The sequence below is a fragment of the Zosterops lateralis genome, assembly GCF_965231275.1.
Source record: "Zosterops lateralis genome assembly, chromosome: 6".
Taxonomy (NCBI): domain Eukaryota; kingdom Metazoa; phylum Chordata; class Aves; order Passeriformes; family Zosteropidae; genus Zosterops; species Zosterops lateralis.
The window spans coordinates 21,560,228-21,577,239 of NC_139761.1; the positions used below are offsets into that span (position 1 = coordinate 21,560,228).

At 44.3% G+C, this 17,012-nt stretch overlaps 1 protein-coding gene across 6 annotated transcripts in view; it reads right to left on the reverse strand.

The window, feature by feature from the left end:
- Nucleotides 1-17,012, reverse strand: part of ADCK1 (aarF domain containing kinase 1) — a 72,239-nt gene that overhangs the window by 29,794 nt on the left and 25,433 nt on the right. For all 6 annotated transcript variants that reach the window (XM_083864028.1, XM_083864025.1, XM_083864027.1 and 3 more), the window contains one exon: nt 14,424-14,627. In XM_083864028.1, coding sequence (XP_083720154.1) covers nt 14,424-14,627 — 204 coding nt within the window. The remainder of the gene's footprint in view (nt 1-14,423; nt 14,628-17,012) is intronic.

Below are 17,012 nucleotides of genomic sequence, written 5' to 3' on the forward strand. Positions count from 1 at the left end.
ATCTTCAAGGCTTTCTGTGCTCTTTGCAGCTCTTAAGCTCCCAAGCAATAGAGCTGAAAGTGCTAACATAGCAGGAACATCCCAGTAGCTCCTAAGGAAGGGAAGAGTCTTCTCAGCCTTCTGCTCTCTTAATGGCTCTCTTAGTATATCTGAGCAGCTGGCTTATCCCTTTCCCAGCTTTCTGGAGATGTTACACAAAGCTCTGCTCACAACCTCTACCCCCACCACTGCATCTGGATGGATAATAGCTCACATAAAATTCCCACTTCCTTTCTGCTGACTTGTAGTTCTGGCTCTGTACTCTACATAAGCCTGCTTCTAGCCAAACTACAATTTCAGCCTGTTTCTCAGTCGTCTTTTTTCAGACAGTCATATCTCTGTTCGCATTCAACAAAGCTAAAGCGCAGTTCCTAATCTTCTCAGTCAAACCATCCCTTCTGTCGCCTTTCTCATCACAACAGAGAATGTCACCAACTTTCTTATCAAGTATGCCTGCAGCCTTGACCTTGTCATCAACATTGACCTCATTTTAGAGTTCTAAATCTAGTACTAGACATCAAGTGCCTGGTGAAATTACAAATCACAGGTGAAAAAAAGCCAATTGTCCCCCATCTCCTCAAAGTTCCCTTCCTCTTGAGAGACACATGTAAATATGTGGAGGTCCCCTGTAGCACTGGCTCATGCCTAAGATGTTTTGGTTTTCTGAAATTCCTTTCCCAGGGAATTTTCTGTAAACAAGAGAAGTGTTTTTGTAACTCTACTATGTTTACATTCTTTTTCCTAGGAGGGACTTCTTCTTGATGTCCTTCTGGTCTGACCAATGTGATTGAAGAAGTTTATCTTCTTGTCACCAATCAAATTAGTCTGTGGAAAAAAGTATATTAAAAAAACACATCCCAAAAATAAAGAAGTCATTTTCAGCCTTCTGAAGTCAGAGTCTTGTGTCACTGTAGTGTACAACAGCATCAGTCCCCAACACACAGAACCCCTTGACGGAATTCCTGAAGACATATTCCCAAATGATATATCACCTCTACAGATGCCAGCAGCCTGGTGCAAAGACAGAACATTTGTCAAGAGTCATCAAATCATAGAACAGCTCTGGTTGGAAGGGACCTCAAAAGATGCTCTGGTTTAACTTTTCACAGGAAAGGAAGCCTAGAAGAGATTGATAACATCTTGAAAATCTCCAGTGATGAGGTCTCCACCATATTTTGTTTCCATTGCTAGTTCTCAATGTAAAAAACTTCTTACCTGTACCAAAATGAAGCTTCACTTGAAATGCCAGAGATGGGGCCAGCTGGCACATAAGCAAGAAGATTAGATTTAAGAAAACATCCAGAAGCAAATAAACTTCCACGACCATTTTGACTCCAGATATAAACACATCCCCACCACACACTGGCTGAAACCTGTGTAGGAAAGGGTCAAGGAGCCACAACAAACAAGCTCCATGTTAGTCACAGCCAGGGAGGGGGAGGCTCAGAGAGGACTGCAGAGATGCTTCCAAGGGCCCTGTCAGCAGTAAGCCTGCACAACAGGAGCAGTACTGTGAGAAATAACCAGCTGCTAGAGCCTGAGGATACATGGGGACCTCCAGGAACACACATCACCTGTGCCTCGTCTTAAATGGCTCTGATTCAGCTTTGAAAGCCTGAGGGCTTCAAGAAGTGTATAAGACAAGGCAGGGGGTTTGGGGGGGAAACGTGTATGGGCAGATTTATGTGACTATACAAAGTGTGATGAGGGGATGTTTGGAAGAGGCTGGGTACAAGGATTTGGTCAGGAAGTGAAGCTGTGCCAAGGCTTGAGCACAGAGTTAAAAAGGAAGCATGGAGCAGGGCATTTGTATACACAGCTTGTATGGGGAATGGTAGGCAAAATCTATCCACAGAGAGGCAGATGAAGAATAGGATCAGGACAGTGCTTTTGTGTGTGCAGAGGCAGGGTGTGCAGGAGGAGTGGAGCGTTCCTGCAGTGTGTGTACTGCAGGACAGTACTGCATTTTGTTTTATAGTATCATAGAATGGTTTGGGTTGGAAGGGACCTTAAAGATCAGTTAGTTCCAACCTCCCTGCCATGGGCAGTGACACCTTCCACTAAACCAGGTTGCTCAAAGCCCCATCCAGCCTAGCTTTAAACACTTCTAGGAATGGGGCAGACACAATTTCTCTGGGCAGTCTGTTCCAGTACCTCACCACCTTCACAGAAATTAGAAAAATTAGATTTTTTTTTTTCCTAATATCTAATCTAAACCTACTGTTTTTCAGTTTGAAGTCATTCTCCCTTGTCCTATCACTACCACACCCTGTAAAAGTCCCTCTCCAACTCTCTTGTAGGCCCGCTTTAGGTACTAGAATGTGCTATGATGTCTCCCCCAGTCCTTCTCCAAGCTGAACAACCTCAACTCTCTCATCCTGTGTTCACAAGAGAGGTGTTCCAGCCCCCCCAGACGATCTTCATCACCTGAGACAAAGAGCAAGAATGACAGAAACAGCATGGGACATTCCAGCAGCCTGTCACCAGGGTGGACAGAGGCACAGTACAATGATGACATGCAGAGGGCAAAGTCCAGTCCCAGACAGGTTCTGCCCAGTTGTATCCTTTCCTCTGGCTTTGCTTATAATTACATAGGTACAAGCAGGCCTGAAGTGTTACTGAAGCATAACACTGCCCCAGATTAATAGAACAGGGAAGTAGGAGTAGGGGTCTGAGGTGGACCTGGAAGTAGATGCAGTCTGGCAGATGTGGGCAGCTCTGCCTGAACTGAACTGGTATCAAGAAAGGGATATAATAAGGTCACTACTTTAGAAGAATTATGCTTAAAAGGTAGTAAAGCTCTGCCAAAGATGTAAAGCTCATAAGCCAGTTACTGGTGTTAACTGTGCCTTGATGGGATATTGAAACAGCAGCACACAAGGCAGATAAGTCAATGTGAAAGACACAGCTATTCAGCAGTCCACACCACAGAGACCAAGGTGCAGGGACCAAGTAGAAATGAGGTGGAAAGGATGGGGCCCTGGAGTTTGTATCCCTTGCAGCCAACGCTTGGGAAAAAATGGACAGAGATCAATTAAAGTCCATCAAGAGAGACAACTGCACAATATATTAAATCCACAACTGACTTTGCCAATAGTGTCACTGGCACCATGCATTAGGTCCTCCCTAATGACCAGTCATACAAACCATGGAGAGCCCTGAGCTCTCTGCAAAGAGAGAAGTCCTATGCTAAACCAGCCACATCCTGTCCTGTTTCCTTCTTGTCAATCTCTCCTCTGAATACCAACTTTTCCTCTCTTTTCCTGACCATATTTCCCCTATTTTTCACATGTCTGCTCTGACCTGCCTGCTCCTTCTACAGTTCATTTATTATCTGTTTTTCTCCTCTTCCTCTCACTTTTTTTTCCTTATCCACAGATCTTAGTGCGGGGCTGCCAAATCCCTGCTTCACTGGTGTAACCCAGCTGATTTACTTTCCTTAAAGCAGTGTCTGCTCTCATGTAAATTACCCTCCAAACCCAGCCTGTGAAATGGGCTTGTTCACTAAACTCTATGAATAGGAAAGTAGGCACAGCTGGCCTATTCATAATCAACATAAAAAATAGATTAGCACTTTACAGATTAAACATTATTGTTTCAACAGTTAACATAAATCAACTACACTTACAGGCCTAGCATTGCCGCTGCCACTGCAGGGTGACAAGTATAGCAACGGGAAGGGCTGACAGTTCAGGGTACAGTAGGAAACAGCTTGAATGTAAGTTCTCCTCTGACATCCCCAGTGTGTACTGCTAGAGATTGTTACCAGGACAAAAGTGGGCTGCAAAAACAAAGCTAGGGAGGTAATTTTGATTAATTTACATGCATTTCCAAGCAATCTAGCAACCCATTATTCTAGAGCCAGAATCCAACTGCCTTTCTTCCTTCCCTCAGGCTGATACAGCTCAAAAATGGAGCAACAAAGTCAGCCTCTGGAATAGAAGCAGGACAGGAAGCCTCTAAATACTAACTGGTATGTAGCTCTGTTTCCTACAGTTCAAAATATTTGGGCTTCTGTGGATGAACAGTTTGGTGGGTTCCATCTATTGTAACCATCTCAAAAAGCACCTCATTACAACCCAGGATTCACCTCACCAAAGAGGGGCCAAGTACCAAGATCCACTTCAGACATGTCCTGTGGAGAGCAAAGCCAGGAGGGAGTATCCCAGAGTGGTCAGGCTGCATTTTCTCCTTTATCAAGTACAAGATATTAAGCCACTGGAGACACTCAGTCCAACACACTGTAATCAGTGTGCTGTGTGTAGTCATTAGAGAGACAAGGCCCACAGAACCACTCTGCTCCATACCTTTTCCATTCCTTCCTGCTCACTCACTAAGAATCACCCACTGTCTCAAACATTTATCTTGGAGCAGGCAATCTGTAATTCCTGACCTATTTTTAATGACTGCAAGGGACTGGCAAAGGCCTTGGCCAGGATATCCCATTAAGAACCAGCCTCACACCCCTTTCAAACAAAAAGGAAAAAAAAAAAATAGAAGAGGAATAGATTGGGTTATGGTCCAAAGGACAAAAGATGGACCAGGAGAAGAGGCATTGGCTTATGGGTTTTCTTGGCAGCCAGGGCAAATACATTAGCAGTTTACAAAGTGCAAGCCAGGAGAAGTTACACGGAGAGACTTCTTTACTATAACCCCTCCTAACAAGCCCTGGTAATTTTAATTGCTCTAGCCTCCTTCTAGCCTTTTATGATAAATGGGAATAGCAATTAATAGACCTGAACCAATCAGCTACATCCAATAAGGTGCTTGAGAAAATTAGCTTTGTTCTCCACGCACAACTGATACCACCTCAGTTTCATTCATTATCCAAAATGAGCTAACTAATGTAAATTTTCTACTAATAATTTGAAATTTGGAAGGATTGGTGCTGAAGAGCCTTTTCCAAGAACTTGCCAATTTGAGATGTTATGTGAGCTTTGTAAGGGAGGAACTTGTAGATTTGCTTCAGCTGAGCTCTCCTGGCACAAGCAATAGGTCACATGAGTTTACTTCTTCAGTTGTCATAGGCAGCTTCAGAGGTTTGGCTCTGAACTACACACCCTGTCAAACTAAATACTGAAAAGCTTACAGAAAATAACTGCAAAACGTGCCTAATGTTCACAAAAGTAACATGAGAAAACTTCCTCAGGCTAGTCCACCTATAAGGAACAAACACACTGCTCACTAATGGTGCAAAGAATGTTGAGACACCTTAGATCCCAATTTTTGCCTCAATACTCAAAATATAAAAGCATGTTGAGCATGTGGCTTCTCATAAGGAGAATTTTCAGTGCTCTTAGCAATTTTTGCACAGGGAAGAAAACTTGCAAGCAGAGTTAAAGTGTTTTTTATGGCTCAGCATCCTTCCACAGAACCAAGAGCTGCCTGTCAGACAGATCCCAGAAGTGCCATAAAACAAAACCTATTAGATCACCGTGTATCTTATAAATTCATAAAAATTCTATGTGACTATTCTGTGTGTTACAAAAATACAAATATGTCAAGGTCAGGCCCTGTTACTCCTTATTTCATCTTACGTGATTTGTTTCATCCACAAATAACTTACTGCCATAAGTTGCCTGACTCACTGCATCATGTTTTCATGTTTCTGAGGGGTCAAGAGCCAAGTAACTGTGCAGATGTAAAATTCTGAAAGAAATTAGGCAATAATAACTAGGCAGCATCAAGTAGGACATTAAAAGATCACTGGGCAGGCAGATGACGGGATTCTTCACTCCCTCGGAGAAAAATCAGGCATAGCAAACCCAGCCTGTGTCATATCAGAGCATCAAGAATATTTCAGAGGGTATCAGCAGTGGGTTTTGAAACAGAAGCCAGTCCTTCAACATAGCAGCTCAGTGTTTCTGCCCCTACACAGATCCTTCTGTGTCAGAAATGTCTGGAGACTGCTGAGCAAAGGAAATACACATTTGAAAAAATAAAGTCTCCATATGCAAGAATGAAGACAATTAATCCCAGTTGCAGATTGCAATTTCCAGTAATTGTTTGGAATTGGAAGGGTTACCCACATGCTGAGAAGTATTTTCTGTCAATGGGTTGAGCATTGCTGTGCAGCACATCCAGCACCTCTGCAGGATGTGGACACAGAATACAGCCTGACACAGCTGTTGTGTGTACTGTCAGCCAAGACGTATTTGCTTCAGAGCAACACTTCAGGTGTAATCAAAACTCTGAGAAAACTCTACTGAACACAGCTCACCATCTGCACAGACACTGAGCCAACAAATTGAATGCAGGTATGTCATACATCCCAGGCACCTAAAGAATTTGTAAATTGAAGGCAAAAAACGTCACTAAGCATCCAGTTCAGAACTATTCCCTACCAGGCCATTCTCCATTCCACTTTCTGACCTGAAGTTTTTCCTCTTCCTTACAAAAGGCCCTCCAAACAATCCTCCAGAAAATCTACTGTCCAAATTCCTATATTGTAAATCTCACTAATTTGAAAGAAGTCAAAGGAGATTATGCTCTAATCTACACTCAAAACCTTCCATCTCTTAGACTATGGGGCCTAGAGTACCCAGGAAGAGGCTGCCATGAGCAGAACCCAACCAAACTCTCCCGGGAACTCTGAGTGGAGAGAAAACCCATGGAAAGAAGCAGTACTCTCTTCGAAAGCTCCCCTAGCAGTAAGGACACACCAGACTGTCCTTGGCATGACAGTAAGGGTCAGTAACACTGGAGCTTGCATACAGAGTGTGCAGGGACACAAGAAACAAAGCAAGGTTCACTTCCTGAGCCACATAAAGCTCTCTGTTTGCTTTCCCCATCTGCCTCTGGAGCAGCAGTTCCGGACAGCTGCTGCCTGCACAAGGGCTTGATGTAGAGGCAGCCACACTGGGATCTGCCAGTGACTGGGGTCTCTTACCAGAGACAAGGCAGGGCAAGCACAGTAGAGGCTGCAGCAGCAGCGGGACCTGCACAGGCAGCCACTTGTGCCTTTCAGTTGAGTAATGCAGGACCATTTGTTCTGGGTGACATTAATGCTATTCGCCATCCATCTCAGACTCTTTAAATTACCTTTTTATGGCCAAAATCCTTTTCATAATTGATAAAAATCTCTTTTTTATTTCCCAAGTTATTGAAAGAAATGTGAAGGTTTTTTATTCGTCATTACAGTTTTAATAAAAATGTGGTTTCTATTGATGTCTGCTTGGAAGCCCAGCTGGGTGTACTGCAAGAGACTCAGAGTGGTGGGAGAAGGGCCATGTCTTCCCATCTCGCTTTCCAGCCCTAAAACTGTCAGAGTAATGGCCACCACAGCTCAGCTTCCACATTGGTGGTTAACAGAGATTAATGCAGAATGAGGGGATTTTCTGTGACCGACAACACCCACAGCAGGCAAAAGAGGCTCTTGCTGACCTAGATCTGATTGCCCTGAGTCTGTTAATGATGTAATGCACAGTGATGGACTTCATGGACTACCCCAGCACAGCATTGCTGGAGATGGTGTTTTAGGACAGAACCAGGTTCACAAGACACAGGAGACCTGGGTGTTCAGCAAAATCATTCTGTGTCAGTCCACGGCCCCAAGCAACCATGAGAGGCACAGTGCACTGGTGCCATACATCAGTGCTTTTGGGCAGAGCACTCAACCACAAGGCTGTGCAACACTGGAGGAAGCAGGCACATGTCCAGGCATCCTGGGTGGGTTAGACAACACTGCCCACCTGAGAAAAGGCTTTCTGGAGCCGTAACAGAACCTGCAGCAGCCTTTATTATGACATGAAGACCTTGCGATCTAGCACAGTAAATGAATCTTCTCTAGAGAACCATATGGAGCCAGCTACAGAAAGTGGCTCATACTACCTTGAGAATAACTTGGATGCTGTAGGACATGCAGTGTAATACCCAAGAGCCTATTGAAGGCCTAGCTCCTCTTCCACAAGGCTGAGCATTACTTGAATCATTCTGCAAATCAGAAATAAGAATATATCTCGCCAGCGCTTAAAATGCTCATTGACAATTCCAGAAGATAAGGAATCAAATCTATCCTTCTCCCTGTCAGTGGCACAGCACAGGCTGCCATACTATACCAAGAATTCATACAGAAATAGGAATAAAAATATTTTTTCTATTCCCGCTATTACTCATACTTTCTTAACAGTATGAGGACAGGGAAGTCTCTTCACTGGGGATTAGCACCTTGCTGTGGTCTCATTCTCTATCTTTCCCATGGCAGCACACATGGGCATACAATTTTTGTCCCTCCCACTCAAATGGCCATGCAGCATGACTGCAGATCACTGCAGTGACCATATTCCCAGGTGTATATGGGTACATCTTGACAACACATGAATAATATTTCATATACCCAAACCAAAAAACACTTTGGGAACTTTGGGACTGCCCTAGTTCCAGTCAGGACAGGGTTAATTTTTTGCAGTAACTGGGAGGGGTGTGGCCAGGACACTAAAATTACTTGATACCACTTCACTCTTTCTCCTAGAAGAAGGGATTCCTTCCAATCCAGTTAAAGTGAGGGACAGAACAGTGAGGTATTGTTTATTGTCAGGGGCTTTTCACATATTTTTTTTCTTTGTCTTAGATCTTTCATTGTTAATATTGTTGCTATTATTGTTTGTTTTCTTGTTTCATTGTTGTTTCTAGTGAATTGTTCTTATCTCAACCCATGATCTTTGCCTTTTGTGCGTCCAGTTGGTTTTATCTGGAGTACCACATTGGAGAATACCACTTGTAAGCCAAGACAGGGAGCAATTTGAAGTGTTGCCTGGAAATAGAACAAACCTTCCCAAACAATGTTAGAATGATAATAAAATAGCAAACTTTTACTTGAAAACTTTCAGGTACACAATATGGCAAAAACCACACATGGTACAGTAATAGTACAATTTTTATAAGGTTAGTTGATTAGTATACCTATTAAATATTGTCTAATTAGAAGAGCAGTTGGTTAGGTAATTTCTCCCTGGGTACCACCCCATTGGAATTGGTCCCATTGGATAGAGAGGGGCTTCTCTATCCCACTTCTTGTTATGTCTCCTAAGATTCTGGTTGGAAAACAAAACGTCCTGTTAAGTAAGACTAAAAGTATTTCGGGAATGTGTTAGAAGGTTAGCTTATTCTAAAATGTAGGAGGAAAGGGCAGGAAAAGTACTAGGAGCTACAGTCATGTATTTGCAATCTACAAGGCTACAGATCTATGAAAAATATATAAAAAGCTAAAAATCTTTAGGCATCGTTTTCCCCTTTAGACACTTGACAAAAATTCTATATTGTCTAGTCTCTACCACTTGCATTTGACAAAGGGCAGTGTTCTTTTTATCCATGGTTTTGCTGCAAGGACAACGAGTTCTCAGACAGGGAGTATCTGTTTCTTACTTGCACAGCACTGAGCTGTGCCAGGTACAACAGCAGGAATCCAAGGCTGAATCCTCCAGACATCACTGTGGAAATGCCTCCTCCCTCACAAATCACAGCACAGGAGGTTCCTCTACAACATGTGCTTTGTTTATAAATCACAGTCAAAAACCATTGATGTATCCTGCCCTGCTCAATCAACAAACTCCTTTACTGTATGGCTGCAGGAGGTTTCTTGCAAATGGCAAAATAGTGCTTGAACAACCTGTAAAAGCTGCAATTAACTGTGGATGAAAAGGATGGTCTCCTTGGAGTTGCTGGGTAATCAAGCAATTAGAAACTACTTCCCATTACCTGCATTTCCACAAAGCAGAGCTAGAATGACATCCTTCCAAATTACTATCTTTCCATCTGTTTAAGCCCTTTACATTATTTGGCTTTAGCAGAGAAGCCTTGACATCTGAGCTCTCCCCAGCCCTTTCTTCCATGCTTGAACAAAGCAAGCATTGTAAGCACAACTTTCAATCACTGGTGTGTTCGCCCTATGGAGCCTGTTTTGCCTCAGCCTTCCCTGGAGTACAGCAAACTCACCAGCAATGGCATAAGTATATACACAGATATGGATACCTGCAGTCAGGATTTCTTGGGATCCCTCATTTGATAACAACTGAGACTGCTCAGCTTCAACCGCTTCTACTCTTCTGCAACAGTTTCAGCAACTGTTAGATGTGAAGGTAAGTCAAGAGGCAAGGAGAGACACTCACTCCCATGGCTAATCCTATGCCTTACACCAGCCTATCACCTCCCAAGCAATAATAACCTGGACACAGAACACCTGGGCAGCTGCACTACACAAGCATCCCATCAACATGGAAAAGACACTGCTTGGGACCACACTGCCCTCAGTTGGGGGGGTGCTAACTTTATCCTTGCCCTAATCCCCAAACAACCTCACACCAGAGACAGGAGCAATGACTAGAGAACCTGCCCGACAGGAACCTGCCAAAAAGGAACAGGCACTGGGATATTTCTGAAAGGAAAGAGTGACAGACAGGGAGGAAGGGAGTGTCTCCCACTAAGGAAATTACCTTCAACATGAGTTGAGGCCTGCGTAGAGTATGGAGTACACAAACATATGAAGAGGGAGAATAAGAAGTCTTAGGGAAAAGGTGAGTAAGTTGATTAAAAAATGCCAATGTGTAAGGATGGGCTGGAAGCTGATGAGCAACAGGCAGTAAAAAGTAACATCCTGATGTTACTTTTGTGTGTTGGTGTAGAGAAGAGTACACAGTGAAGCAAGGAGATGTCCCAGTATCTAAACTGTGACAGCACTGTGCAGCAGCAGAGAAGTGAGACCTGTATTAGGGAATGCACTGGACATTAGCAGAGCCAGGCAACAGAAAGGCATGAAGGATATTTGAAAGACCACGGCTGTAAAAGCTGACAAGTCCTTCTGCAAACACTCCATCCTATGACAAGGGATGCTGTGAAATGTCCTTAACCAGAAGAGAGTGGCATCACCTCCCCAATATCTCTGTATCCCACAGCTGCATGACAGTCCTTTCCAACAAACCTACCAGAGGGAGGAAATGTCCCTAATTCCAGTGCTGTCAAAATTTCTTCCACCTTTTGTAGTTTCTAAGCATAAAGATTTTGTGCTTTTAAGGTGCACCCACTCTGAACGTTTTATTTTCCAGAGCTCCTCATCGGTCTTTCTCCCTAAATGTGTGGTGTCCACATTTCACCAGAAGTTGCCTCGCTCTGCTCTGCATGCACTTTGTTGAGTTAGCACTTAACTGAACCAGCTGTCTCTCCCTATGCAAATTAATAGTTCATTAATAGAATATTAATAGTTCTGCAGAGAAAGAACATATTTGGCTTGCTTTCATTTTCCATGCTTGAGACCTTTTCAGTTTCAGAACCTTGTTCGAGCAAGGAAGATAAAAATAGAGGTAGGAGAGACTCTTTCAATCATATCTTAACACCCATTCTTATGAACACAGTTTTTCCCAGCTGCTCCAAGGAATACACCCAGAACAAGCTCAATCTGCAGTACCTCCACTGTCTCCCCAAAAGATTCTTGCTCTGTGATCTCACTGGTGATTGTTTCCAGGAGTTATTGCAAAGATTTCTTTGTGCAGCCTCTCCCACTGCTACTACTTGTGTTACCCTGCGAATGCCACCCCACCCACCTCAACCTCTTGCATGTAACACTCAAGAGAATGATCACCTCCCACCATCACTAATCCAAACCACTGTGGCTGAGATTAGAAAGCCAGCATTTGCTCACTACTGATTATTTTTATCCCAATGACCCCCGAGAGGTACAAAAACTAGCCCTGGACTTAAAATAGGGTTGGATAGGACAACCCACTAGTCAGCATATATGATGCTTCTCCTTCTGTGTCAGATCAGCACACATGCCATTCACCTTTGCATCAGAGCTACATGCTGCAGCTCTCAGTACCAGACATGATGCTGGCCTAAAATGGGAGACCCCCACCAACACCAGGTTACCAAGTAAGTTCGGGTGGGGACAATAGAGTCATGTTGAACTGCCACAAATCCACCTCACAAATGCTCCGTTATTGCTCAAATATCCATCCTATTGGCATGGTCTCCATTTAAGTCAGTTTTCCCACAAAACATTTGTCAAACATCCAAGCCCGTGATAAGATTCACAGGAGTAGGTCACATCAGAAGGCAGACTATTTCTAATCGACTGAAAATATAATGCTTCTGTACATGAAATTGGCTTTTTTTGATCTTCCTGCCCTTTTGCAAGCTCTTGCCTAATTTGTTAGCTTGTCACATTCCTCCCTAGGTACCTCTGTATTTCCAGTCGCTTTTTCTCCCATTTGTTCTGCACTGATCCAAGCTGTATGTAATTACTTCTTGCCTACACTTAAAATTCATCTGAAGTGCCCTGCTCTTGGGCCTGATGGGAGAACTGAAAGTCTTACCACTGAATTTGAGAGCAGCAAGACTGGGCCTAGGCACCCTGAGAAGGTTCCCTCATTGTCATTTTTTCTTCTATTTGAATTCATCTGCAAGATCCCAGGTCTAATGTTGGCCCCAGGAGGGAAAATTTCAGGATCCCTCTCTACACTCTTCTCTGCTCTGATACTCCACGTTGCCACTCTGCCACCTACATTTCAGCTAAGTGTATCATATTTAAAATATACTGAGGATCTAGCTACACTGGAATTAAATTTGATCCTGAAGCAACCCTATTAAACCCTCTAGGCTCCAGGAATAACAGCTTTGGTGCATTAGGTTCTCAAATCCTTTCTGGTTTTCAATATCTTGATTTGGTACCTTGTAACTATCAATATGGGCATTTACATCAGCTTTTAATACTGCCCAGTTTTACAAGGTCCTTTATTTTTATACATGTTACTCTCTTCATGTATCTCTTTTATCATTGCTCTCTTTCTCTTGTTACCATTTCCTCTCCATCACTTTCTTCCCACTTCTACCTTTTTTACCCTCCCTCCCTCCCTCTGTAACTTTAAAATTAAATATTGCCCAGCACTGCCCATGTGAAGGAAGTGAATGCTATGAGGTAAGGTTGCTGTGGAGACTGTATTCGAGCTGCTTCACTGGGAATCAATGAGGCACGGAGCTTCGTCCAGCTCCCAAGAAGCACAAAGAAACCAGGGATTATCAGTGGCAGCTGAATACACACTTGAGAGAAAAGGTCCCACCTCCAAGCACCTACTTCAGCCTTTAAGAGGTAGCACACAAACTGTACCAGAAGTGGCTAGTGTGGTAATTTAATATGGGTTAACTTTGGGGTGGCTTTCCACAGCTCCTGTGGAAGGGAGATTGCCACACGGAAGCCCATGGAGGCAGAGGCCTGCAGGGAGCAGCCAGGCTGCTCTACTCCATCTATCCACTGAGCTATGAAACTCAGCTGGACCAGCCATGCTACAAGGATAGAATGCTGATAGAGGGAGCATATTGCAGACTGAGGGCTGACATTAAAACTGACATTAAACTGTAGGGAAATATTAATGGTCATTCCTGGCTAGACAACATGTAGACCCTTAAATGGCACATAGACATACTCACTCCATTCAAATCTGCCCATATTATACCCTCTAGATGCAAATACTTCACCTCCCTTATGTTTCCCACACACCTCCTTACCACATAGTCAGACAGGCCAGAATAACTAAAACAGCCCCAAAACCTCTATATATGAGAAACAACAGATGTACACACTGCCTCTCTTGTTCAACCTTCTGTCTTCCTCTCCCTCACACACACTTTCCCTAGCATCACCTTTACCCTCCGTACCATGTCAGTTGTGATCCTTGAAATGCCTCTCCTCAATCCGGGCTAGTGTGAGGGGACATCTTGTAAAGAGCAAGATACAAAGTAGCAGAACGCCCTCTGTAATTTACTGTGGTTACTTCCCTTATACCTAATGAACACAGTCACCTACCTACTGATCTCAGTGCTGTGGCTGCTAAGGGTTAACAATGGCACTGACTCCTGAGCTACTGCGTTACCTGACTGCAGCACCAAAAGTGATTTATGCTATTATTTTCTTTGGGGGTTAATTAGGGGCTCGAGAAAGTAAAGGGCTGTCAGTGCTAGCTGGAATTGGTCTAGTGCAGCCAGGGGAGAGCAGTCATCCCTCACAGAGCTCTGCCAATATATCTTTGTCCTGAACATCAATACCTCCAGCTCCCACTCCTCAGTGTGGCAGACAGCCCTTCATCCTGACCTCCAGCAACCCTGCTCATCTTGGCATAGAGTACTCTGCTCTGCTGAGTCCTGCCATTTTCATCTGGCATCTTTCACAGTCTTACTCCTCTATTATCTTCTCACCAAAGCCTGTCAATACTGCTCATTGATAGACAGGGAAAACTCACATGGCCTTCTCCCAGAAGCAAGGAAGAAGTATCTCCCCTCAGTATCTCTTATAACTGAGAAGCAGCATTTTTCCTTCCTCTAGCTGCTGTTTTCTTTCCTCTAGTTGTCCAGGGCTTGCTGAGACCTGAGAAGCCAACACAGGTTACGGCTGCCCCTACCTCCTTGCCCAGATCCTCACGGATAACTTGCTCAATCTCCTGCCTGGTGCTCTGCGGGGCCTGGCTGTGCAGCACCTTGAGGGTGCGGGTGTACTCCTCAGGCAGGAGGTAGTCCAGCGCTCCCAGGTGCTGTCCCACCTTGATGAAGGTGCCTCGGTTGGAGCAGCACAGCTCCCGGAGGCGCTCAGCAGAGCGCAGGTGCACCTGCAAAGAGACCAGAACATCAGTCAAACACTTTTGCTGTTACATGCACATGTCCACATATGTATCTATTTTGTCCAATATTTAAGCAGACCAAGGACTTCCTTTCTTGATTCTGGGCATCATCATCTAATGTGACAGTTCATTATTAGGACTCTGGCAGGATTTAAAGGGTCTGAACCAGACCAGGAAAAGATGCTCCAGAATATAAAGGGCTTCAACACTTGTTTGTATTGGCACCATAGCCAGTAACAGTACATTAGGTTTTGGCCCATCCTTGCACAGAATAAAATGTCTGGCCATAGGGCAGCACTGGTTTGTCACTGTGATTCTACGCTATGATGCACAGTTTGGAAACTCCTTGTCAAAATACAAAAATCACGACCACAACCATTATGTTAGATTTAGTGTAAATGCAGTGAACTAAAATGAGAAGAAAACCACAGATATCATTCCAGAAACTTCCAGGAACTCAGAAGACGAGTCTGTTAAAAATCAAAATTACAGATCTCTCCTTGGCAGTGAAGAGGAGGGCAGTCCTTCATCTTCCTCACCTCACTTTGACATGCACAAGGGGAAATTACATCCCTCCAGTCCAGTCAGGTCTTGGGTCTTACTGCTTACACTGCCAACAAAGGCTGCAGTGACAGCCATTTGAGCAACTAAGTGTTAGAAGCCTTGCCAGCTGTGCTCACAGTGGCCAAAATACAACTACCAAATGACAAAACCCATTGCCAACCACTTGTCTGGTCTGGTCTGTATTTCAGCTCTTACAGTTCATTTTGCTCCTCAAGAATATACCAGCCACCACATCCTTCAGTGACAATGATTTATTCTCCCTTTATTACTGTCACTAGAAAAGCCTCTTGCAAAGGACACTGCTATATTGAATAGTATTTAATGAACTTTATATAAATTTACCCTGCTACATTAATAAAACCTAAGCAGATCAATAACGAAAAATAACTGCGCACCCATCTCCTGTTAACACCTGACACCAATCTGCATGAAGTGTCCTCATTCCTCTGACTTCTGTGTCAAAAGTCATTGAAGGTCAAATCCTATGTCTGCAGCCCTCAACTGCAAAAGATCCTGTGGTGAAGGACTCCACAAAACACCTTGAAGTACGTGACAAAAAGGAACAATACCACAAACATTCATGAACACCACATACACCCACGCCATTCAGTAGCTATCTTTGCTCTCTGTGCAAAGTAGTGCCGTGTCACATTATCCGACAGGCTGAGTGTCTCTCATTTGAGAATGTGTCAGGGGCAGACTGAGTGCTGAGCTGCAAGTTCATGAAACACAAGCCTAGGGGAGTGTGAGGAGAAAGCCTAATGTGCAAGTCTTGCCCTCAGTGTGAGACTTGACGGTTTGATGCACACGTGCTCATATACACGTACCCACACATTTCCTGGGTGGGCACACACAAGCAAGTATAACTCATGCTAGGTGAGTGAGCTTCCCCCAGCACACTGCCAGCTCAAAAACATTCGCACATATATAGGCTGCAAATAACACCCATGAGTATGCCTCAAGTCTCCCACATCATTCTCCTGCATTTTACACAACAGCTTTGAAACTCCTGCTGTAACAAGCCTCTGCCCTGGCTCTTTCCCTGCTCTCCTTCCCTGTGTGCAGCAAGGACAAAAGCAGGCCAAAAGGGAACAAGGAAAGGAAGCTGTAACAGAAGATGAGAGAGCAAGAAAACCAGGGTGGGAGTAATGGGATAAAAGAGAAAGGGAGAGAGGGAGCCAGTGCAGCTGGGTTGTTTGTCACAGCACCAGGATTGCAGCCCATCACAGTGAAACAGCTTTTTTGCAGCTCCAATAGTCACTGTCTACCCACTGCCTTCAGCTGTGTAGGAAAACCCCTGTCAGCAGTGAAGGAGAGTGGTGGCCAGTCACACACCTCAAGGTGTTGGGCAGCCATAGCCAAAGGCACTGGCAGGAAACAGGGGCAAGGCTCTTATAGATATGTTCCAAGAAAACTAGCACTGAGCTCCCAACGTTGAGCTCAGGCTAGCACAGGGCCCTGCCATCTCCCATGCACAGCAGGAGCCCATCAAATGACTCCAGGTTGCAGCATGACTCGACAGAGCAGCAGCAACGTGGGGCTGTAGTGCAGTGCTGAGTGTCAGGACAAGCAGCCAGCTCAGGGTAGAGATGGTGGTTCCAGTGCATTACCCACACCACATGGATTCCCAAGGGAGATGGAAAAAAGAGGCTGGAAAACTCATGTAGCTGAAAATGCAACTGGTTGTAGACACACTTGCATACAGGGTGTATCTTCACATCTGCGTTACTGCTGAGAAGGAGGTGGCAATAGTCCCTCTTCCCGCTAGCACAAGGTGAGAAGAAATTTTTACCCTCACAAATTTATTTA